The following is a 25985-nucleotide window of genomic DNA, read 5'->3' as shown; positions in this document are numbered from 1 at the left end:
GAGTTTGTGCCCCGGTCCGGGAAGATCCCACATGCCGCGGAGCGGTGGGCCCGTGAGCCATGGCCGCTGAGCCTGCGCGTCCGGAGCCTGTGCTCCACAACGGGAGAGGCCACAACAGTGAGGGGCCCGCGTACCGCAAAAAAAAAAAAAAAAGATATAAAATAACAGCAGATCTACTGGCCTTTTAGGTTTCTTTCTTCTAGACCTATATCTAATTTTGAACCTTAAAGTCACATTCTTTCAGAACCTTAATAAACACCAGGAAATCTGAAAGAAAATGAAAACATATCCCTAAGGAGTAGTCTAAACTGGTTAAACTATCCTCCAGAAGGTTAGCTGCATAAGCCCTATACTGTTTTTGCTTCAGCTTCACAAATCCCAACACATGGAAGACAAATATAGTGAAAAGGCAAGACCAAGAGAGAGGCTGTACATGCCAGAGTTTGTGATCTCTTTTATCAGTGTACCCATTGGCTTCACTCTTAAGAACCCTGGAACAAACATGTCAATTTTCTAGAACATTACCAGGGCCTCTTTACCTTGGAAGTGGAGTATAGAGAGGGAGAGCCTTTGTTGTTGCCCCAGAGGCCATTAATAATATTTCTTCTTGCATATTTGTGAAAGGCAGGGTGCTATGGTAAAAGGAACATAGCTCAGGCATCTCATGGACTTGAGTTCAGTTCATAGGTTTGGCAATTACTGGGCTGAATGTCCTTAAGTTAACTCTAATTTTCTCAATCTTAAACATGCATAATCAAAACTTTCTTTTAGGATTACTGTGAGAATTAAATATATTAAATATCATCTAGGAATGCAAGGTTGGTTCAGCACTCAAAAAACAATCATTATAATTTACCACACTAACAGACTTGAGAGGAAAACTACATGATATATCAATAAATGCAGAAAAAGACATTCAACATCTATCATGATAAAAATGTCAGCAACCTAAGGTTAGAAAGAAACTTCCTCCATGTGATAAATGCATTTACAACAAATTTACATCTAACATCATACTTAATCATGAGAGCTTGCTTTCCCCCAAGATCAGGAACTAGGCAAGATTTTCCACTTTCACCACTGCTATTCAATATTCAGTTGGAAGTTCTAGAAAATAAAATGAGGATAGAAAAAGAAATAAAAGGTATTCAGTTGGAAAGTAATAAAGTACCCTTTCTGGCAGACAACATGATAGTCTATGTGGAAAATTCCAAGGAATCTACAAAATGTTTATCATTCCTAGAACTAATAAATGTTGAAAGTTCACAGAATACAATAGCAATAAACAAAAATTAATTGCATTTCTGTACATTAGTGATGCATGTCTGAAAAATGAACAGTGAAAAACTGTAGTTTAAAAAGATATTATCGGGCTTCCCTGGTGACGCAGTGGTTGACAGTCCGCCCACCGATGTAGGGGACACTAGTTCGTGCCCCGGTCCAGGAAGATCCCACATGCCGCAGAGCATCTAGGCCTGTGAGCCATGGCCGCTGAGCCTGCGCATCCGGAGCCTCTGCTCCGCAACAGGCGAGGCCACAACAGTGAGAGTCCCGCGTACCAAAAAACAACAACAACAACAAACAGATATTAACTTTTGTAAAAGCTCCAACAAAATGAAATAGTTAGCTATAAATCTAATAAACTATGTACAGGATTTGTATGAAGAAAACTACAGAAATATAGTTCAATCAATCAAAGAAAGACCTAAATAAATAACCATATGAGATTCATGGACTAGAAGATGAGGCATAATTAAGATGTTAATTCTTCCCCATGTGATATATGTTAGATTTAATTCAATCTCAATCAAAATGTCAACACAATTATTTGTATATATAGGTAAGCTCATTCTAAAATGTATAAGGTCAGGTAAAAGAACTCAAATAGCCAAAGCAATTAAAAAAAGAAGAACAAATTTAGAGGACTAGCACTACCTTTTTTTTTTTTTTTTGCGGTACACGGGCCTCTCACTGTTGTGGCCTCTCCCCGTTGTGGCCTCTCCCCCACCTATAGTTGTCTCCAGGTTCATATATCTACTTCCTCTCCTTGTTCTGCAGGCCCAAGGGTGGTAAAGTTTTCTGGGCATTGTTAGTTGTAGGGAGCCTTACCATTATCCTTTTTCTCTTAATCCTGCCCACACCCTTTAAATAATCCCTTTATTAAGCTTTCTTCGGTTACTCTGAGTTAGCCATCTCTGCCCTACTAGGACTCTAGTAACTACTAGAGTACTAAGTACTCTAGTACTAAGTACTAGAGTACTCTAGTACTAAGTAGACAAACTTTTTCATGTTCAAACTGAGAGGAAAACTAAAAAGTGAGTGAAGAGCAAACTTGTAAAAGAAGTTTCTGAGTAAACAGAGAAGTTGCTTGTTACATTACAAAGAGCAGAGGCCTTGAAATCAGATGGACCTGGTTTGTTTTAGGCTCCAGCACTTCCTGTGTGCCAGACTTGAAAACAGTTACTTACATCCTTTGTGTCTCAGAATTTTCACATGTAAAGTGGGGATGACACATCCTAACAGGACTATTATTGAGGATTACTGGTAACACACAGGATGCATCTAGCACTTTGTAGGCACACAATAAATAGAGCTTTTATCACGTAGAAATAATTTATGCCAAGAAGGACACACTCAAGCTACATGTTCTTTTGAAGGAGAGAAAACTATAATGATTTTGACAAGGCAGAAAAATGAGAAAAGTTTGTGCCCATTTATGCTTTTCCCCCCCAAAGCTTATTATTTAGATAAATGTGCTTTGATTGTATCCACTAATATAGAAAAATGTGTTTGGATTTTATGAAATTAAATGGCATCCTAAGACACCACCTCCCCTCAGCCCAACAGTTCTAAAATATTTCTGATAAAGGTATAAAATCTTACTAAACCACATAATTCATCTTGAGAATAAAACAAGAGACAAATATATTTATTTTAAAATTTCCCTCTTCTGGGCATAATATAAAATTCATTAGGTTATAATATCGTGTTCTTTTGCTACATATATCCCAAAATTCTTCTAACAACGTACTTGGCAGAAATTTCAAAGTTTAATCTATAAAAAAAATACATATTTTTTTTCACATGAGTCCTTAGGATGAGTTAGTCTTCTTGAAATTTTACTAAAAGAGTGGATCTTTTGAAAAATGTGTATTTTTCACTGAGAATAACCAATTTTTCTTTTCTCTTCAATTTTCTCTTTGAAGTTTTCAAAGAACCTATTTTTCCAATTAAAACTCCATATCAGCTCAAAGCCCATTGAGTTAAGTAATGTCTTAATAACAGCTTTACCTCCTTTGATGTTAGGTGTCTTATGTGAATGTATTTCTAGAAGATACCTTATTTGCAATTACATCTCATTTGCAATTGGACCTTTGTGTATACCCAAGTGAAACTGTCATTTCATGAGATCCTTTCAAATATGTGAGAATTTATGAAGTGCTCTTACAGTTGGAAGTAGTACTAATTGTTGCTTTAGAAAAATCTGCTCTAAATATAGGATATGACACATTTCTACACTTCTACAGGTTTATCCTTAAACTTAAGAGTTGCATATGCTTACCCAAACTGATGTGTTACTGTGGTCTCTTTTCTAGTTATTAGCTTTAAATAGGTAGCTATCAAATATTATTCAAGGGTACCAGGTAAAGTCATACAAGAAAAGAAATGGAACTTTAGAATATAGAAGAAAAAAGGCCTGAATGTGCTGTGGGGGTAGTTAGTGTTAATCATGCCAAGCAAAGAAGAAATGTTGCTGCTTATGCCAAGCAGAATATGATGGCATTCGATGTGGAATTTTGAAAAGAACTGTACTCTTACGAACATTAGGATCTCATACTTTCAGCCTAGATTATATTGATTTCTAGCAAAGCTGATCTGTATGATAGCTTTGGAAACACTTGGTAGTTCAGGAAATGAGAAAGCATTGCTTTAAAGATAAATGGGAAGGAAAATGCAGAGCTGTAGGAAGGATATGTGCATCATCAACATTGTTTTCTCAATTTTCTTTATATGTAGCATTTAACAAATATTTTCTGCAGTTATGTGTTTATGGAGAGTTTTATACAGACTTTCTTACTTTATATGCATAATCCTTTGAAGAAATATATTAAATCCAAGAACTATAAATAAATAAAAATATAGGAGAAGGAATATTTCAAAAAGAATCAGCTCAGGTTACCTTCACAGTCAAGACTTCCCTGGTACTACCACTTGGATTCCTCTTTGGTGGTTCTATGATGCCTTATCCATATTTTGTATATGAGTTTTTAATGTAAAGAACTGCATATATATATATATGTATATACATATACTTCTCCTGATAGTGACCACCATTTTCACCCAACACTGAGTTAAGTTCTGGTCCAGAGAAAGAACTCAATAATTGTTTGGAATTGTTAAATAAATGATAGAACACTGAATGAATAAAAATTAAGTTTAAAAATAATAATTAATATTTATTTCATATAACTCAGTTACGCACGTTGTTAACTAAAGATGGAAACTGAAAAATAGCAATTAGGATTACAAATAATAGCTGATAACTTATTTTGTGCAACTCAGTTACACACATTGTTAACTCATAGCAGATTTTATATTATTCATATCTATTATTTTATAGATCAGCAAAAGAACAACACTTTCATAGATGATGGGTAGACATTCCCAGTTAATGTGTACCAAATAGCACATATTCATTTTTCATCAACATATATTTCACAGTTGTCTAAGATTGTGGATATAGAATTACAGGTTCTGAGGTTTGCTTTCGCTCCGTGGTTTCTACATTCAGAGCTCTCTGCTTAAAATTTGTGTGATATTTCTACCAAGTGAAACCATGCTAACGACCCATCCAGGATTGGGGTTCATGAAGAGCCATGGAACATTCTGAAAAGATCATAGGTTTTGGAATCCAATGGCCATAACATTCACATTCAGTTCTGCCAGTTGCTTGATTTATGACCTAGAGTAAGTAAATTTCATTGCCTCTCCCAATTTCATTTCCCATATGAAGTGAGTATATTTAAAATATTTTATGATTTTTGGCAAATGCAATTATTCAAAAAAAAGGACATAAGGCAGATACATTTGTGGAAATTAATGGGCAAATAAGCATATGTAGAATTCCCCAAAGAACAGTAGGTAATTTTTATCCCCTACCTGGACTGCAGCTATAGCTCCTTTACACCTCTTTCTCTCACTTACTATACTGCAAACAGTTTTATTGTTGTTGTTGTTTCCAGTTTGTAAATACATTGCAGTCTTCATACCTCAGGGCTTTCACACATGTTACTATCTTTGCCTGAAAGCACCCCCCACAAACATACATATATATAAACATCAACACAAACATACATAAACACCTTTCTGTATGTTAGGTTCCTTTTTATTTTTTGACCTAACATGTCACTTCTTCAGACAAAATGTCCCTGACCACTTCATAAAGAAAAGTCCCCTTTATTATTCTCCATAATATAACCGTGCCTGTATTTTCGTAGCATTTCAGACAATTTATGTGTATATACATATTTATTTGTTTGGTCAATGTCTGACACTCTACTAGAATGCAAGTCCCATGAGGGCAGGAATTATATGTCCACCTTGTTCACCACTGTATACCCAGTGTCAGCAGGATGCCTACAGAGAGCAAAAGCCCAAATAACATCTCAATGACTAGGTGAATACAGGGATGAATCAAATGGTGGAAAATACTGACAGCATCGATATGCATAAAGCTAGTCTCACCCTATATTGGTTTATAAAATAATAATATCTACCAATGTGATTGTCATCTTTAGCTCAAAGAACAGTATTTGAACATATGTGCTGGGGTCAGTGGATTAAGGTGACTAGTATTATTATAGAGTCCCCATCAAGGCCATTTCTCTCTCAGGGGCCCAAGGCATTTCTCTCTGAGTCTCATATCTTTACTAGCAACTATCACCATCTTCCAGCTGTGTACCGCCACCTCCAAAATTATATTTATTCTTTACTTATATGTTCTTCTAGAGTAAAAGGCAATTCTTAACCAGAGCCCAGTAATAAAAAACTGATCTTTTAATATTCTACATCTGTGTTTCCTAAATAAAAGAAGATATAAGACCACATGACAAAATATTCACAGGCACAAAAAACTACTAGGACAGACTTTTCCTGTGCTATTTCTTGAACGTAGTATAGAAAACACTAGTTGGTCCTTAAATAAGGGGGATTGTATGATGTATGAGTAGGATTTCAGTAGGAGTTCTGTGGGCCTTGGGGAATTCCTCTTCAAAAGGGTATTTTCCTTTCTTATCATTACAGAGTACCAGAAAGCTAAGAGACTGGATCAATTCATAATTCTTCCTTCAATCCTTTTCTAGTTCACATTTTATTTTCATACTGAGAATTAATGTGAAAATAAATAAATACATGTTTTTTTTGTAAAACAGGAAGATAAAATCCCTACTGCTAGGTTTGTCTGCATTTCATCTATTCAACTGTGTCTTATTTCTATAGAACCTCTTTCAAAAGTGGTCTTGTTATTTTGTTTTCAAGATTCTCATTTGTTTCAAAGGACAATGAACATTGGTACCTCTGCTTGTCTTTATTTGAATTCATGCATTTGAAAATTTCCTTAGAAATCTAGACTTAATTCATGAGCTGATTATAAAGTAGCTAAAAAGTATTGACCGAAACAATATGAGTAGAGTTTAGTTAAATTTGTTTGTCTTATAATAAATATGATAATTACTGAAAATATACCTTTCCTGTCTGTACCCCTTGCCCGCACCTATTAAGACCCAGATTCTACTCTGTCTCAAAAATGGAATTAAGATGAGTAATCGCAAGGCAGAATTTTCATTACTTGAGTGCTGTAGGTACTGGTGGGTTTGCTTTGTCTTTTTCACCTTTCAATCACTACATTTGAAATTTACTTTAATATAGACAATATGGGCAGGTGAATAGGGAGGGTGGTAAAAGCAGATGTGTTTCCAGGTATATTCCGTCTGAGTTTTAGCCTCTACCAGAATGAATTTTGGTGTCTGTTCTTTACATTTCAGTGTCTGTGATTTTCAAGGTAAATGGATGGTGTGCAGGAGTTTCAAACTTAATTTATGGATGCAACATGATGTGATGGTTTTAGCACTAGAAACTGTTTGGAATATAAATCCCAAACAGTTTTCTTGTTGGTGTGATATAAGGAATGTTACATATCCTCTCTAAGTCTCAGTTTCCACATAGCTAATAGGTATAATGTCTGCCTGGTAAGATTGTTAGAAAACTCAATGAAATAAACACAGCATATATTACGTTTAATATGTAGTCACTAAAATACTATATACATATATATGTATATATGTATATATGAATGTATATACAGTTGACCCTTGAACAACAAAAGTTTGAGCTGTGAGGGTCCCCTTACACATGGATTGTTGTCAATAAAAAATTCTACAGTACTGCACAATCGGAGGTTGTTTGAATCTGCTGATGCAGAACTACTGATAGGAACAGTGGAGTCAGAGGGCTGGTTTTAAATTGTATGTGGATTTTTAACTGCATGAAGGGTTGATACCCCAAACTCCCGCATATGTATATACACACACATACTATAAAATAATAAGAAAAAGCCTAACAACACACTAGAAAAACTATAAAATAGCTTAGTCACTTAAGAATTATAATTGGCTAGAAATATATGAAAACATGTTCAATCGGTAACATGAAGATTAAAACAATTTTTTTGTTTTTTGTTTGTTGGCTTTTTATTTTATTCAGAATTAAAACAAATGATACTATCTAGAGTTCCCCTATCTTGTACTATTTGGGGAAGTGTGAAAAGATAAAGCTTTTAGGGAAGGCAGTTTGGCATTATTTATCCAAATGATAAATATTCATGCCCTTCAAACCAGCAGTTGTACATCTAAGTGTTTCCTCTTAGAGAAATACTCAATATGTGCAAAAAAGGCATATACCAGAATACCCATAGCAGTATTCTGGGGCTGAGGAATGCCCTGGGATTAACGTAAGGGGGATGAGGACGGGTGGGGACAGGGGCATACAGGGACATGGGGTCATTCATTGCTGGGAGAATACAGTTACTGGGACTTCTAATTATGGAGGCAGAGTCCTGTTGAGGGGCATTCTTTCTTCTGGCAGATCAGTCTTATCTGCATGAGGAGAGGGACTGTTTCACGGAGCACAGGAATGCTGTCCCCCTGCTGGTCAGTTTTTGTACTAAACCATGTATGCTGTTCCTTTCCAGCCTCTTGATCACTATTAGTACATTATGTGGTGTGTTTAAAGGAGGATAGGTTATAGAAAGAAGTGCTCTGGTTAATAATAGTAATTTGAATGTCTACGCATTAGGTTTTATTTATTTTACAGCTTAAAAAGCTAAATGGTTAAATTTATCCAAAGACAATCCAAATTATTGTTCTCATAACTCTCCAAATGAATTTAAACCTCAGTTTCTTTTTTACAGAAACTTTAAAAAACAGTGAAAGCTCAAACTGGAAGAGGAGCTGTATATTTCTCATAACTATTTGACAAAAATCTCAAAACACTTCCTCTGACAATATAGAAACAAACGAATTCAACTGGTCCTAATCCCCAGGTGATGCTTTTCAAGAGTACTTTTCTGAAACAGCCATCACAAGAATTAAAATTATTTGTTGATTTCTGCTGATTATTTCTTATTGCTAAAACTTGACATTTTGAATTTGCAGGTATGAATATAAGTAAGAGTGAGATAGCAAAAGAAACTTCATTAAAACCATCTCGGAGATCCCTGCCTTGCCTGGCCCAGAGCTATGCTTACTCAAAGAACTTGAGCCGATCTACCTCACTCTTCCAATCCACTGAGAGTGAATCTCAGGCTCCCACTTCTGTAACCTCAATCTCTGCTGACAAAGCAGAGCAAGGTGAGCTCTACTTTCCTGTTTAACTTTTAAAGAGTAGTGTTTTCCACTAGTGGTTATAGAGTCTTCCGGAAGGAGATTGGCATAGAAAGGAGAACAGTAGCCCATGCCAGTCAGACAAAAGGCCATTCGTTTGCAAGATGTGTGTTCATTTCTTTCTATCCTTGAAGGTAGCCAACCCCATGCAAATATGGACCTAACACTTTCTGTTGGCAAGAGAAGACAGATCAGCCACCTAAATCACTGGCTCATTAGCATTCCTGGTGAGAATTTATTACCAGTAATTAAATACGCCAGCAATAATAAATTCAGTTCCCTAAAAAGAAAGACCCAAAACTATAAATAATACTGACAGTAAATCAGTGAAGATTTGGTTGCATGAAGATGTGGTTAGACAAGTGTTGGCAAATAAAACTACACACATCTGACTGTCTGAGACTCATTATACCTTCAGACAATCCCTTTTCACAAGAGTCAGGAGTCAGAATACAACCAGCCCCCTGTCATTCAGTACATGGGTGTGTTTTTCTTTTCCCTTCCATCTCTAAGTGCTTTTATTTTATGAAAATTCATTTCCTTATGATTCCTTAGGGTTGCTTCTTCCTCTGGATAACTTGAAAATGCCAATATTCTCTTTTCAATAGTATTGGGAAATCACTACCTATTTTAAATAGTCAGCTTACATCCATGTCCAATAAGGAAAGTGGCTAATTGTTCAAGAGAATCAAAGTGTTAAAATGTAATATAGATGTATCTCTCATTTCCACTCATTAACTTAAAAACATTTCTTCATGTTTGGCTGTTATTTGGACAGCAGTCACCACGGTAATTGTTCTGTCATTATGTTTTTATTCCCCAAAACTAGAAAGTCTTCTTTATTCTTGTTTCCAGTTAATACTGAGGAAGGCAGAAAAGACTCTGTGCTCAGATGTTCTTTTGCTGACCTCAGCGACTTTTGCTTGGGTGAGTTGCATTCTTTTATTTCCTTCCTCCTTTCCCCCTCTCCAAAGGTAAACTGACTTCTACTTCAAACGCAGAACATTATTTTTCTAAGAAAAAAAAATTCATGTTTAGTCTTTAACATTTGATAGGTGAGAATAATATTCTAAGGTTAAAGTATTAAGGTATTTCATGTACAGTTGGAAAGTCAAATACAAAAGATTTTTAATGAATAGCAATCCTATAACTGAAAAAAATTCTGTTGTTAGTCTTTTGGAAATTTCCTTCAATTCTCTGTGAATAAGTACATTTATACTACTGTGCCTAGATTTATCAAATTTCAGCATTATCTCTTCATCTCTTGTGCTAGATGAAGGTTTATTAGTTCATTCATATAACCTTTGCTTTTTTTTTCATAGTTACATTGCCATTTTAAATTTTAAACCTCTCTACTGATTAAATTTGTAACTATAGTATATTTGCATCTTTATATCATGTTTTTTTCTTTTTAGCTTATTTTTAAATTTTTTATTATTTTTTAACATCTTTATTGGAGTATAATTGCTTTCCAATGGTGTGTTACTTGCTGCTGTATAACAAAGTGAATCAGCTGTACATATACATATATCCCCATATCTCCTCCCTCTTGCATCTCCCTCCCACCCTCCCTATCCCACCCCTCTAGGTGGTCACAAAGCATGGAGCTGATCTCCCTGTGCTATGCAGCTGCTTCCCACTAGCTACCTATTTTACATTTGGTAGTGTATATATGTCAATGCCACTTTCTCACTTCATCCCAGCTTCCCCTTCCCCCACTGTGTCCTCAAGTCCATTCTCTACGTCTGTGTCTTTATTCCTGTCCTGCCCCTAGGTTTTTCAAACCATCTTTTTTATTTTTAGATTCCATATACATATGTTAGCATACAGTATTTGTTTTTCTCTTTCTGACTTAACTTCACTCTGTATGACAGATTCTAGGTCCATCCACCTCACTACAAATAACTCAGTTTTGGTTTTTTTTATGGCTGATCAATATTCCATTTTATATATGTGCCACATCTTCTTTATCCATTCATCTGTCAATGGACACTTAGGTTGCTTCCATGTCTTGGCTATTGTAAATAGAGCTGCAATGAACATTGTGGTACATGTCTCTTTTCGAATTATGGCTTTCCCAGGGTATATGCCCAGTAGTGGGATTGCTGGGTCTTATGGTAGTTCTATTTTTAGTTTTTTAAGGAACCTCCATACTGTTCTCCATAGTGGCTGTATCCATTTACATTCCCACCAACAGTGCAAGAGGGTTCCCTTTTCTCCACACCCTCTCCAGCATTTATTGTTTGTAGATTTTTTGATGACGGCCATTCTGACTGGTTTGAGGTGATACCTCATTGTGGTTTTGATTTGCATTTCTTTAATGATTAGTGATGTTGAGCATCCTTTCATGTGTTTGTTGGCAATCTGTATATCTTCTCTGGGGAAATGTCTATTTAGGTCTTTGGCCCACATTTTGATTGGGTTGTTTGCTTTATTGATATTGAGCTGCACGAGCTGCTTGTATATTTTGGAGATTAATCCTTTGTCAGTTGCCTCATTTGTGAATATTTTCTCCCATTCTGAGGCCTGTCTTTTCGTTTTGTTTATGGTTTCCTTTGCTGTGCAAAAGCTTTTAAGTGTCATTAAATCCCATTGTTTATTTTTGTTTTCATTTCCATTTCTCTAGGAGGTGGGTCAAAAAGGATCTTGCTGTGATCTATGTTACAGAGCATTCTGCCTGTTTTTCTGTAAGAGTTTTATAGTGTCTGGCCTTACATTTAGGTCTTTAATCCATTTTGAGTTTATTTTTGTGTATGATGTTAGGGAGTGTTCTAGTTTCATTCTTTTACATGTAGCTGTCCAGTTTTCCCCGCACCACTTATTGAAGAGGCTGTCTTTCCTCCGTTCTATATTGTTGCCTCCTTAATCAAAGATAAGGTAACCATATGTGCATGGGTTTATCTCTGAGCTTTCTATGCTATTCCACTGATCTATATTTCTGTTTTTGTTCCAGTACCATACTGCCTTGATTGCTGTAGCTTCGTAGTATAGTCTGAAGTCTATACTTCAGACTATAGACTAAAGATGGAGCCTTGTTCCTCCAGCTCCGTCTTTCTTTCTAAGATTGCTATGGCTATTCGGGGGCTTTTGTGAAATTTTTTGCTCTAGTTCTGTGAAAAATGCCATTGGTAGTTTGATAGGGATTGCATTGAATCTGTAGATTGCTTTGGGTAGTATAGTCATTTTCACAATGTTGATACTTCCAATCCAAGAACATGGTATATCTCTCCATCTGTTTGTATCATCTTTAATTTCTTTCATCAGTGTCTGTAGTGTTCTGCATACAGGTTTTTTGTCTCCTTAGGTAGGTTTTTTCCTAGGTATTTTATTCTTTTTGTTGCAGTGGTAAATGGGAGTGTTTCCTTAATTTCTCTTTCAGATATTTCATCATTAGCATATAGGAATGCAAGAGATTTCTGTGCATTAATTTTGTATCCTGCTACCCTACCAGATTCATTGATTAGCTGTAGTAGTTTTCTGGTAGCATCTTTAGCATTCTCTATGTGTAGTGTCATGTCATAGGCAAACAGTGACAGCTTTACTTCTTTTCTGATTTGGATTCCTTTTATTTCTTTTTCTTCTCTGATTGATGTGGCTAAAGCTTCCAAAATTATGTTCAATAATAGTGGTGAGAGTGGGCAACCATGGCTTGTTCCTGATCTTAGTGGAAATGGTTTAAGTTTTTCAACATTGAGAACTGTGTTGGCTGTGGGTTTGTCATATATAGCCTTTATTATGTTGAGGTAAGTTCCATCTATGTCCACTTTCTGGAGGGTTTTTATCATAAATGAGTGTTGAATTTTGTTTAAAGCTTTTTCTGCATCTATTGAGATGATCATATGGTTTTTATCCTTCAATTTGTTTATATGGTTTATCATATAGATTAATTTGCATATATTGACGAATCCTTGCATTCCTGGGATAAACCCCACTTGTTCCTGGTGTATGATCCTTTTAATGTGCTCTTGGATTCTCTTTACTAGTATTTTGTTTAGGATGTTTGCATCACTGTTCATCATTGATATTGGCCTATAGTTCTCTTTTTTTGTGACATCTTTGTCTGCTTTTGGTATCAGAGTGAAGGTGGCCTCATAAAATGTGATCGGGAGTGTTCCTCCTTCCTCTATATTTTGGAAGAGTTTGATGAGGATAGGTGTTAGCTGTTCTCTAAATGTTTGATAGAATTTGCCTGTGAAGGCATCTGGTCCTGGGCTTTTTCCCAATTTCAGTGCTTGTTATTGGTCTGTTTGTATTTTCTATTTCTTCCTGGTTCAGTGTTGGAAGGTTGTGCTTTTGTAAGAATTTGTCAATTTCTTCCAGTTTGTCCATTTTATTGGCATATCATTGCTTGTAGTAATCTCCCATGATCCTTCGTATTTCTAAAGTGTCAGTTGTTACTGTTCCTTTTTCATTTCTAATTCTGTTGATTTGAGTCTTCTCCTTTTTTTTCTTGATGAGTCTCACTAATGGTTTATCAACTTTATCTTCTCAAAGAAGTAGTTTTTAGTTTTATTGATCTCTACTATGGTTTACTTCATTTCTTTTTCATTTATTTCTGGTCTGATCTTTATGATTTCTCTCCTTCTGCTAACTTTGGGGTTTGTTTGTTCTTCTTTCTCTAATTGCTTTAGGTGTAAGGGTAAGTTGTTTATTTGGGATTTTTCTTGTTTCCTGTGGTAGGATTGTATTACTATAAAAACTTCCCTCTTAGAACTGCTTTTGCTGCATCCCATAGTTTTTAGGTCATTGTGTTTTCATTGTCATTTGTTTCTAGGTGTTTTTTGATTTCCTCTTTGATTTCTTTAGTGATCTCTTGGATATTTAGTAGTTTATTGTTTAGCCTCAATGTGTTTGTAATTTTTACAGATTTTTTCCTGTAATTGATATCTAGTCTCATACCCTTGTTGTCGGAAAAGATACGATTGATACGATTTCAATTTTCTGAAATTTACCAGAGCTTGATTTGTGACCCAAGATACGATCTATCCTGGAGGATGTTCCATGAGACTTGAGAAGAAAGAGTATTCTGTTGTTTTTGGATGGAATGTCCTAGAAATATCAATTAAGTCCATCTTGTTTAATGTATTGTTTAAAGCTTGTGTTTCCTTACTTATTTTCATTTTGGATGATCTGTCCATTGGTGAAAGTGGGGTGTTAAAGTCCCCTACTATGATTGTGTTAGTGTCGATTTCCCCTTTTATGGCTGTTAGCATTTGCCGTATGTATTGACATGCTCCTATGGTAGGTGCATAAATATTTACAATTGTTATATCTTCCTCTTGGATTGATCCCTTGATCATTATGCATTGTCCTTCTGTGTCTCTTGTAATAGTGTTTATTTTAAAGTCTACATTGTCTGGTATGAGAATTGCTACTCCATCTTTCTTTTGATTTCCATTTGCATGGAATATCTTTTTCCATCCCCTCACTTTCAGTCTGTATGTGTCTCTAGGTCTGAAGTGGGTCTCTCGTAGACAGAATATGTACAGGTCTTGTTTTTGTATCCGTTTAGCCAGTCTGTGTCTTTTGGTTGGATCATTTAATCCATTTATATTTAAGGTAATTATCGATATGTATGTTCTTATTACCATGTTCTTAATTGTGTTGGGTTTGTTATTGTAGGTCTTTTCCTTTTCTTGTGTTTCCTGCCTAGAGAAGTTCCTTTAGCATTTGTTGTAAAGCTGATTTGGTGGTGCTGAATTCTCTTAACTTTTGCTTGTCTGTAAAGCTTTTAATTTCTTAGTCAAATCTGAGTGAGATCCTTGCTGGGTAGAGTAATCTTGGTTGTAGGTTTTTCCCTTTCATAACTTTAAATATGTCCTGCCACTACCTTCTGGCTTGCAGGGTTTCTGCTGAAAGATCAGCTGTTAACCTTCTGGGGTTTCCCTTGTATATTATCTGTTGCTTTTCTCTGGCTTTTAATACTTTTTCTTTGAATTTAATTTCTGATAGTTTGATTAATATGTGTCTTGGTGTGCTTATCCTTGGATTTATCCTGTATGGAAATCTCCGAACTTCCTGGACTTGGTTGAGTATTTCCTTTCCCATGTTAGGGAAGTTTTCAACTATAATCTCTTCAAATATTTTCTCAGTCCCTTTCTTTTTCTCTTCTTCTTCTGGTACCCCTATAATTCAAATGTTGGTTCTTTAATGCTGTTGTCCCAGAAGTCTTTGAGACTGTCCTCAATGCTTTTCATTATTTTTCCTTTGTTCTGTTCTGTGGTAGTTATTTCCAGTGTTTTATCTTCCAGGTCACTTATCCATTCTTCTGCAGAATAACTGATTCTGCTACTGATTCCTTCTAGAGAATTTTTCATTTCATATATTGTGTTGTTCATCATTGTTTGTTTGCTCCTTAGTTCTTCTAGGTCCTTGCTAAACGTTTCTTATATTTTCTCCATTCTATTCCCATGATTTTGGCTCATCTTTGCTATCATTACTCTAAATTCTTTTTCAGGTAGACTGCCTATTTCCTCTTCATTTGTTTCATTTGGTGAGTTTTTACCTTGCTCCTTCCTCTGCTGCATATTTCTTTTTCTTCTCATTTTGCTTAACTACTGTGTTTAGTGTCTTCTTTTTGCAGGCTGCATGTTCATAGTTCGTGTTGTCTTTGGTGTCTTTCCCAGTGGGTGAGGTTGGTTTAGTGGCTTGAGTAGGCTTCCTGATGGAGGGGACTGGTTCCTGTGTTCTGGTGGGTGGAGTTGTATCTTGTCTTTCTGGTGGGCAGGGCTGCATCCAGTGGTGTGTTTTGGAGTGTCTGTGAACTTAGTATAACCTTAGGCAGCCTCTTTGCTAATGGGTGGGGCTGTGTTCCTGTCTTGCTAGTTGTTTGGCATGGGGTGTCTAGCACTGAAGTTTGCTGGCCGTTTGGTGGAGGTGGGTCTTAGTGCTTAGATGAAGATCTCTGGGTGCACTCTCATCGATTGATATTACATGAGGCCAAGAGGTTTCTCATGGCCCAATGTCCTGGACTCAATCCTCCCATCTCAGAAGCTCAGACATAACACCCGGCTGGCACACCAAGACCCTGCCAGCCACACGGCTCAGAAGAAAAGGAAGGAAAAAAAAAAGAGAGAAGATAGAACCCTAGGACAAATGGTAAAAGCAAACCTAAACAGACAAAATCACACAAAGAAGCATACACATGAATGCTCACAAAAAGAGCAAAATGAAAAATAAAGATAGATAAATAAATTAAATTCAAAATAAACATAAAAAATTTTAAAGTAAAAGAGTAGAGCAATGAAACCCATAAACAAATCCACCAATGATAATAAGCACTAAAAACTAAACTATGATTAACATAAAACCAGAAACAAATTAGATGCAGAAAGCAAATCCCAAGTCTAAGTTTGCTCCCAAAGTCCACTGCCTCAATTTTGAGAACATTCATTGTCTGTTCAAGTATTCTTCAGATGCAGGGTTTATCAAGTTGACTCTGGGATTTAATCTGTTGCTCCTGAGGCTGCACAGAGAAATTTCCCTTTCTCTTCTTTGTTCACACAGGTACTGGGGTTCAGCTTTGTTTTGGCCCCGCCACTATATATAGGCCTACCTGAGCCTCTTCCGTACCCAGACAGGAGGAGGTTAAAGCAGCAGCTGATTAGGGCTCTCTTGCTCCCTCAGGCTGGGGAGAGGGAAGAATATGGTATTCATAATTAGAATGCAGGGTGAGCCTGTGGCTGCTGGTGTGACATTGCAACAGCCTGAGACAAGCCATATGTTCTCCCAGGGAAGTTGTCCCTGCATCACGGGACCATGGCAGTGGCGGGCTGCACAGGCTCCCAGGGTGGGTGTGGGTAGTGACCTGTGCTTGCACACAGGATCCTTGGTGGCAGCTGCAGCAGCATTAGTGGTTCATGTCCGTCTCTGGGGTCTGAGGTGATAGCTGTGGCTCACACTCGTCTCTGAAGCTCGTTTAGGAGGTGCTCTGCCTTCTGTGGGCACACTGGGAAGGAATCCCCTCTCCTCACACACCCTGACACAATGGTCTCTTGCCTCTTAGGCACGTCCAGACTTTTTCCTGGACTCCCTCTCAGCTAGCTGTGACACACCAGCCCCCTTCAGGCTGTCTTCACACAGCCAACCCCAGTCCTCTCCCTGGGATCTGACCTCCGAAGCCTGAGCCTTAGCTTCCGGCCCCCTCGCACCATGGCAGGTGAGCAGACAAGCCTCTCAGGCTGGTGAGTGCTGGTTGGCACCAATCCTTAGTGCAGAAATCTCTCCACTTTGCCCTCTGCACCCCTACTGCTGCACTCTCCTTTATGGCTCTGAAGCTTCCTTCCCACCCACCCCCCATCCCCACCAGTGAAGGGGCTCCCTAGTGTGTAGAAACTTTTCCTCCTTCACAGCTCCCTCCCAGAGGTGCAGGTCCAGTCCCTATTCTTTTGTCTCTGTTTTTTCTTTTGCCCTACCCAGGTACTTGGGGAGTTTCTTGCCTTTTGGGAAGTCTGAGGTCTTCTGCCAGTGTTCAGTAGGTGTTCTGTAGAAGTTGTTCCACATGTAGATGTATTTCTGATATATTTGTGGGGAGGAAGTTGGTCTCCATGTCTTACTCCTCTGCTACCTTCAAGGTCTCCCCTCCCATTACATTTAAAATGAGAACCTCCTAATGTGGCCTTCAGAGGCCTTAAGGGATATCTGGGTCTGGCCTCTTTAGGCCATTTCCTAATGCCTCCTTCCCCTTACAATGCTGCAGCCAATCCAACCTTGTTTTGTTCCTTGTTGCTCTTATCCCAGGGCCCTCCATTGAAAGAAACCAGATTCATACAAGCTTCACTTTATGTGCCCCAATCTTGATTTATTTTTCTTCTTAATACTTAAGAAGTATTACCTGTAATTATGTGATTTGTTTCTCTCTTTCTTTTTCCAGAAGACAGAGACTTTGTTAATTTTCTTGATGCCTGTAGCACAGAATAAAGAACATTATCTGGCACATAGTAGGTGCTCCAAGAATATTTTTAGGATCAGAAAAATGGATAAAAGGCAAAAAGGATATTGACACATATATCTTTGGAGAGTTTGCTGTAAAATTTGAGCATTAGTTTTCTCTCCATGACGTCATTCCTCACTGAGATTTTTCTCACCTGTTAGAAATCATTACTTTGTTATTTTTCTCACTGAGGACCTAATCTGATTATGTTCCCCTTTTTCATTTAGATTGTGTTGACAAACCTTTTGGAAGAGCATTTAAAGACCTAATAGTCAACACTCTTCTTAAGAAGTAGGAGTATGACTTTCTAACATTGCTCTTCTTTGAAGTCCTCCCTAACCCTCAGTCATTGAGATTCCTCCTCATTTCTATTATTATAGCACTTTGGATATGTCTTTTTTCATATTCAGCTTACTAGATGATAATAATTACTATTTATATCTGTCTTATTCATATTTCCTAGCACATACCATGTTCTCAATGATAGATAAGTAGATAAATGATGATTGGGTGAATGTATGGAAAAGTAGATGTGAATAGAAAAACACCAACACATAGACACAGTGGAAGGTAGTTTATCTGCATAATTTCCTTAGTTGGAGGGTTGATCCTGTCCAGCTCCAGCTGTACCCTCACCGTGACTGACTAGTGTCAGGACTTTAGAACAATGATAGTGTTAGGGAAACGCAAGCAACAAAGGAACAGCAAAGAATTAATAAGTCTGGATCTTCATTACCACCGTATTCTAACCACTGAATAAACCATCTTATGAACCATTAGATTTATTTTTAACAGGAAACTTTGGTGTAGTAATAATTTTAAAAATTGTGGAATGTATCAGCAGTCAGAAGATCCAGTTTCAGGTATTAACTCTATCACTAACCAGAAGGATACACACCATCTGCCTTAGCTACCTGATTTGTGAAATGGAGATAACAATATTACAGTTTGATTTTTTTCTTATAATGTAACTAGAGATTGTTTGTTAAAATATAGTTACTATTACTGAGTATATTCTCCATGCCATATATGCCTATTACTTATTTATTTTATATCTGGAAGTTTGTACCTCTTGATCCCCTTCACCCATTTTGCAGTCAACCACTTGCCTCCTCTCTGGCAACCACCAATATGTTCTCTGTATCTATGAATCTGGTTTTGTTTTGCTTAATTTGTTTGTTTTGTGTTTTAGATTCCACATATAAATGGAATTATATAAGTGAATTATGTAGTATTTGTCTTTGTCCTATTTCACTTAGCATAATATCGATGTTTTCCATCCATGATGTCACAATTGGCAAGATTTCATTCTTTTACTTATGGCTGAGTAATACTCCATTACATATATACACCACTTCTTTATCCATTCATCCACTGATGGACACTTAGCTTGCTTCTGTATCTGGGTTATGGTAAATAATGCTATAGTGAACATAAGGGTGCATATCATTTTGAACTAGTGTTTTTGTTATCTTTGGACAGATACCCAAAAGCAAATTGCTGGATAAGATGAGAGTTCTATTTTTAATTTTTTGAAGAGTATCCATACTGTTTTCCACAGTGGTTGCACCAAGGTACATTTCCAGAAACAGTGTACAAGGGTTCCCTTTTTTCTGCATTCTTGCCAAAACTTGCTGTTTCTTGTCTTTTTAATAATAGTCATTCTGACAGGTGTGAGGTGATACCTCATTGTGGTTTTGATTTGCATTTCCCTGATGACTAGTGACGCTGAACATCTTTTCATGTGCCTGTTGGCTATCTTTGTGTTTTCTTTGGAAAAAAATCTTTATTCATATCCTGTGCTCATTTTTTAATCAAGTTGTTTGTTTGTTTTGTTTTGTTTTGTTTTTGGTTTTTGGGGTTTTTTTGTGGTACGCGGGCCTCTCACTGTTGTGGCCTCTCCCATTGCGGAGCACAGGCTCCGGACGCGCAGGCTCAGCAGTCATGGCTCATGGGCCCAGATGCTCTGCAGCATGTGGGATCTTCCCGGACCGGGGCACAAACCCGCATCCCCTGCATCGGCAGGCGTACTCTCAACTACTGCGCCACCAGGGAAGCCCTGTTTGTTTTTTTGATGTTGAGTTGTATGAGTTTTTAACATATTTTTTGGATATTAACCCCTTATTAGATATATGATTTACAAATATTTTCTCTCAGTCAGTAGGTGTCTGTTTCTTTTGTTGATGATTTCCTTCACCGTGCAGAAGCTTTTAAGTTTGATGTAGCCCCATTTGTTTATTTTTGCTTTTTGCTGTTGAAATCAGATCCAAAAAAATGCATTGCTAAGGCTGATGTCAAAGAGCTTACTACCTATGTTTTCTTCTAAGAGTTTTATGATTTCAGGTCTTAAACATTCAAATCTTTGATCCAATTTGAGGGGTTTTGTTTTTCATATATGGTATACAATGGTGCTACAATTTCATTCTTTTGTGTGAGCTGTCCAGTTTTCCCAACATCATTTATTGAAAAGACTGTCCTTTCCCCATTTGTATATGCTGTCCTCCTTTGTCAAAAAGTAATTAACCATATGTGCTCGGGTTAACTTCTGGGCTGTCTAGCCTGTTCCATTGATTTATGTGTCTTTTTTGTACCAGTGCTATACTGTTTTGATTACCTAGCTTTATGGTATAGTTTGAAATCAGGTAGCAGGGTATCTCAGCTTTGTTCTTTCTCAAGATTGCTTTGGCTATTTGGAGTCTATTTGGAGTCTCTTGTGGTTCCATACAAATTTGAGAATCATTTGTTCTAATTCTGTGAAAAATACTATTGGAATTTTGATAGAGATTGCATTGAATCTGTAGATTGCTTTAGGTAGTATGAACATTTAAAAAATATTAATTCTTCCAATCCATGAGCATGGAATACCTTTCCATTTATTTGTGTCTTATTCAGTTGTTTTCATTAATGTATTGTAGTTTTCAGAGTACAGGTCTTTCATCTTTTTTATTTAATTTATTCCTAGGTATTTTATTCTTTGGGGTGCGATTGTAAGTGGGATTGTTTTCTTAATTTCTCTTTCCGATAGTTCATTATTAGTGTACAGAAACACAACAGATTTTTGTATTGTGATTTTGTATCATGAAATTTTACTGAATTTATTAGTTTTAATAGCTTTTTGGTAGAGTTTTCTATATATAATATCATACCATCTGCAAATAATGACAGTTTTACCTCTTCCTTTCTAATTTGGATTCATTTTATTTCTTTTTCTTGCCTAATTGCTCTGGCTAGAACTCCCAATACAATTTTAAGTAAAAGTGGTGAGAGTGCGCATCCTTGTCTTGTTTCTGATTTTAAAGGAAAAGTTTTCAACTTTTCACCATTACAAACCTGTGGGTTTGTAATGTATGTCCTTTATTATGTTGAGGTTCATTTTCTCTATAACCACTTTTTTGAGAGATTTTTATCATAAATGAATATTGAATTTTGTCATATGCTTTTTCTGAATTTATTGAGATGATTATATGATTTGTATCCTTCATTTTGTTAATGTGGTTTGATTTGTGAATGTTGAACCATCCTTGCATCTTTGGAATAAATCCCAGTTGATCATGGTGTATTATCCTTTTAATGTATTGTTGAATTTTGTTTTCTAGTATTTTGTTGAGGATTTTTGCATCTATTTTCATTAGGGATATTGGTTTGTAATTTTCTTTCTTTGTGGTGTCCTCTGGTTTTGATATCAGGGTAATGCTGTCCTTGTAAAATAAGTTTGGAAGCATTCCTTCGTCTTTATGGAGGAGTTTGAGGAGCATATATATTAAATCTTTGAATGTTTGATAGAATTCACCAGTGAAACTATCTGGAGCTATACTTTTTTGTTATTGTTATTCTTGAGAGATTTTTGATTGCTGATTCAATCTTCTTAGTAGAAATTGGCCTATTCAGATTTTTATTTCTTTATGGTTCAGTCTTGGAAAACTGTACGCTTCTAGGAATTAATCCATTTCCTCCATGTTGTCCAATTTGTTAGCATATAATGTTCATATTAGTTGCTTATGAGCCTTTGTATTTCTGTGATATCAGTTGTAACTTCTCTTTCATTTCTGTTTTTACTTATTTGAGCCCTCTCTTTTTATCTTGGTGAGTCTAGCTAAAGGTTTGCCAATTTTATCTTTTCAAAGAGTCAGCTCTTATTTTCATTGATCTTTTCTGTTGTCTTTTTAGTCTCTGTTTTATTTATTTCCACTCTGATTTTCTTATTTCTTTCCCTCTACTAACTTTGGGTGTGTTTGTTTTTCTTTTTCTAGTTTGTTTGGTGTAAAGTTAGATTGTTTATTTGAGTTTCTTGGTTTTTTGTATGTTTCTTCAGGTAGGCTTGCATTGCTATGAACTTCCCTCTTAGAAATGCTTTTACTACATTCCACAGATTTTGAATGTTCATATTCATATTTATGTTCATATTATGTTCATTTATGTCTTATTTATGTTCTCATTTTGTCTCTAGGTATTTTTTTAATTTATCCTTTGATTTTTTTTTTTTGATGACCCTGTGGTTGTTCAGTAGCATATTGTTTAATCTCCACATATTAGTGGTTTTCTAGTCCTCTTCATGTAATTGATTTCTAGTTTCATGCTGTTGTGGTCAGAAAAGATACTTGATATGATTTCAATAATCTTAAATTTTTTGAGACTTGTTTTGTGACCTAACATGTGATATATCCTGAGAATGTTCTGTGTGTGCTTGAGAAGAATGTGTATTCTGTTGCTTTCGGATGGAATGTTTTGCATATATCAATTAAGGCTACCTAGTTTAATATGTCATTTAAGGCCAATGTTTTCTTATTGATTTTCTAACCAAATGATCTATCCATTGATGCAAGTGGAGTGTTAAAATTCAATACTATTATTTTATTGTATTATTTCTCCATTTAGGTCTCTTAATATTTGCTTTATATATTTTGGTGCTACTATGTTCAGTGCTTGTATATTTATAGATGTTATATCCTCTTGTTGGATTGTCCCCTTTATCATTATGTAATGCCTTTCTCTGTCTTTTATTACAGTTTTTGTTTTAAAGTCTATTTTGTCTGATATGAGTATAGCTACATGAGCTTTCTTTTTGTTTCCATTTGTATGGAATATTTTTCTTTTCAGCTCTTAACTTTCACTTTGTGTATGTCCTTCATTCTGAAGTGAGTCTCTCATAAGCAGCATATAGATGACTCTGGTTTTTTATCCATTCAGCCATTCTATGCCTATAGATTGGAGCACTTAGTACATTTACATTTAAAGTTAAAGTAATTATTGATCATATGTACTTTTTGCCATTTTGTCAATTGTTTTCTGGCTGTTTTTGTAGTTCCTCTCTGTTTCTTTATTCTACTCTTTCTCTCTTCCCTTGTTGTTTGATGATTTTCTTTAGTGTTATGTTTAGATTGCTTTCTCCTTTTCTTTTGTGTATCTACTATAAGTAGATACATAGCAGTCTTAAGTTGCTAGCAACTTAAATTTGAACATGTTCCAAAGTTCTACATTTTTACCCCCCTAACCTTATTTTTTATGTCACATTTTGTATCTTTTCATTTTATGGATTTTTAACTAATTTTTATACTTTTAGTTAATTTTACTACTTTCATCTTTTAACTTTCTTACTAGATTTATAAGTGATTAATTCGCTACCTTTTCTATATATTTACCTTTGCCAGTGAGATTTTTACTTTTATGTTTCCTCCAAGGGAAGAAATCTCATTTAGCACCTAGTTTCAGGCTGATTGAAAACCATGCCCTCAGGCAGCATCTTTTAATGTATGCAAATACATACAGTTCCTATGGGGCCACAATCCTAAACCCTACTGGTCTTTAGACCAGGAGATCTGAGGGTGGCCTTAGGGGACAGTTACAAATATCAGAGCTCCAGGTAAGTGTATAAGCTATTATCAAGTTGTAGTGATGCAAAGGGGTTGCACAAGGTTGCTGTCTCCCTGCTTATCTCCTTTCTTCCCTGGAAGTACCTTAGCCTCTAGGTGTGTGGGAAAACTTAAGCCTTTCACTCAGGCTGAAGCCCCAGCATAAATAAATAGGCTTTTTCACAGGAAGATGGGAGTGTGTTTCAGTCTGCTCTCTGTGCAGTGCCCTGAGGGTGGTTGCCTGCCAAGAATTGTCTATGATTGTTACAGTCCAGCGGAGACCAGGAACCAGCCTTTTTGGCCACCAGGGTCACCTGATCAATAAATACCACCAGGACGCCTGATGGCTTTTCTGAGGCAACTGGAGTGTAGGAAGTTGGGCACTCTTGGCAGGCTTTAGGAAGAGAGAAAATGCCTTGACTGTGCCTGCTTGCAGGCTTCAGTGATACAGTGGGAGAGTGCCTTGTAGAGCTTTGGAACATGTTCAGATTTAAGCTGCTATCAACTTAAAATAGACTGTTATGTGCATAGCATGCTATATGTGAGCCTCTTGGTAACCACAAAGCAAAAACTTACAGTAGATACAGAAAAGAAAAGGAGAAAGGAATCTAAACATAACACTAAAGACAGTCATCAAACCACAAGGGAAGAATGCTGTGACTGCTCTTGTTCCCTGTTCCCAGACAGCAAGCAAGTGTCACAACTGCCTGAGCTTTTTGGTTTCAGCAAGGCAGTGAGACAGTGCAGTGACTGCTTTCCCCACCTGTCTTAGCAAGGCAGCAGGAGGCTTTGACTTGCCTGCCTGTGCTAGCAGGGCAGGTAGAGAGTACAAAAATGGTGTCCACCAACACCTCTGGGGAGAGATTTCAACTATCTCCTGCCCTTCCAGCAGATGCTTTAAGATTAGCAAGTGAATCTCTCTCACATACAGTCTAGGCACTTTTTAAACTGCTGCTGTTGTAAGGTATCCTGGGGTGAATGAGACCACATGCAAGCCCTTTAAAAGGTGAATCTCAGTTCCCTGTGGCCCTTTGGGCCACTTGAATGTATTTCTGTTTGTTTCCTAGCTAGGTATTTTGGGGGCTTGTCTTTCTGGTGCAGATCCGAAGGGCTGGAGTGCCTTGTGCAGGGCACAAATCCCTTGCTCCTCTGAGAAAAGTGCTGAGCTGGGGAGATCCCTCCCTGTTGTTTGTCACTGCTCTGGGAGTGAAATTTTGGCAAGACTGTCAAATATGTTCTCTCCTACCTGTCTCGCTCGATGTCTTTTATCTTGTGTCTTGGAGGAGCAGTTCATCTCGTGTTCAGGTCTTTCTCAGAAGAAAATGATACATATGTAACTGTAGATTTGGTGTGTACCTGGGAAGAGGTGAGTCCTGGTTCTTCCTATGCTACCATCTTGGACTTAATTTTATTTTAATCTTCAGCCTCAACTACTTTGGCAGTCCTAAAACACGTTATCATTAGTAATGAATGGGAAGGTTACATAGTTGCAAATAAGTGGGGACCAACTAATAAGATCACTCGCACATATTTAAAATTGTTCAAGAGTTACATCATCCATTTCCAGAGGCTTAAGCAGTTATAATACAGTGTAACAGCATAATGAAATGAAATAGCATTATAATAAAGAAGAATGGTTGAGCTGGAATAATTTGGCTATTAAAATTATGCTCCAAAAGATGACTCTAAAGTTTATGTTGCAATCTTAGTAGCCTGCTGTATTGATCAGTCCCCTCCAGTTTTGAGCTGGTGCTGGTTTGCAAACAAAATTTAGAAGACTTTATGGATTCCCACTTGACTCAACAAAAGTTTTTATCATAAATCATATTATTGGTGATTGGAAAAGAGATATTTAGATTAAATTTTAAATTGTTCATTGGCATACTCAGGGTAAGTACATTGTTTCCTACCCACTTAGGCTTAAAAGGGAAGATAAGACTTTTTTGGTTGCTCCAAATTACATAATTTGTTTTGTGGATTCTAAACATTAGAATTATGAATTTAAAGAAAGACCAAAGGAAGGGAATATATATTTCTTCAATACCTTATGTGTACAAGTCACATAGACTATTCCATTTAATCCTTGGAACGAGAAGATTTATTATCCCAAATTTTCATATTAAGAGACTGACCCACTGCCACTCAGCTAATAATTGGCATAACCAGAATTTTAACTTGGGTTTCATGGAACCAATATTTTTCTCTTTCCACTACATTAGGCTCCTTGTTTCAAGATACTAAATGATTTTCTTAAGTTTTGAGAAT

At 36.6% G+C, this 25985-nt stretch overlaps 1 protein-coding gene across 2 annotated transcripts in view; it reads left to right on the top strand.

Annotated features, from left to right (window-relative positions):
- ANO3 (anoctamin 3) overlaps positions 1-25985 on the top strand; it is a 258988-nt gene that overhangs the window by 54907 nt on the left and 178096 nt on the right. For both annotated transcript variants that reach the window (XM_067038079.1, XM_067038080.1), the window contains exons 2-3: positions 8712-8906; positions 9795-9866. In XM_067038079.1, coding sequence (XP_066894180.1) covers positions 8712-8906; positions 9795-9866 — 267 coding nt within the window. The remainder of the gene's footprint in view (positions 1-8711; positions 8907-9794; positions 9867-25985) is intronic.

Source organism: Kogia breviceps, chromosome 7 (assembly GCF_026419965.1).
Source record: "Kogia breviceps isolate mKogBre1 chromosome 7, mKogBre1 haplotype 1, whole genome shotgun sequence".
Taxonomy (NCBI): Eukaryota; Metazoa; Chordata; class Mammalia; order Artiodactyla; family Physeteridae; genus Kogia; species Kogia breviceps.
The sequence above is the reverse complement of the archived record's forward strand: the minus strand, read 5'-3'. Positions and strand labels throughout refer to the sequence as shown.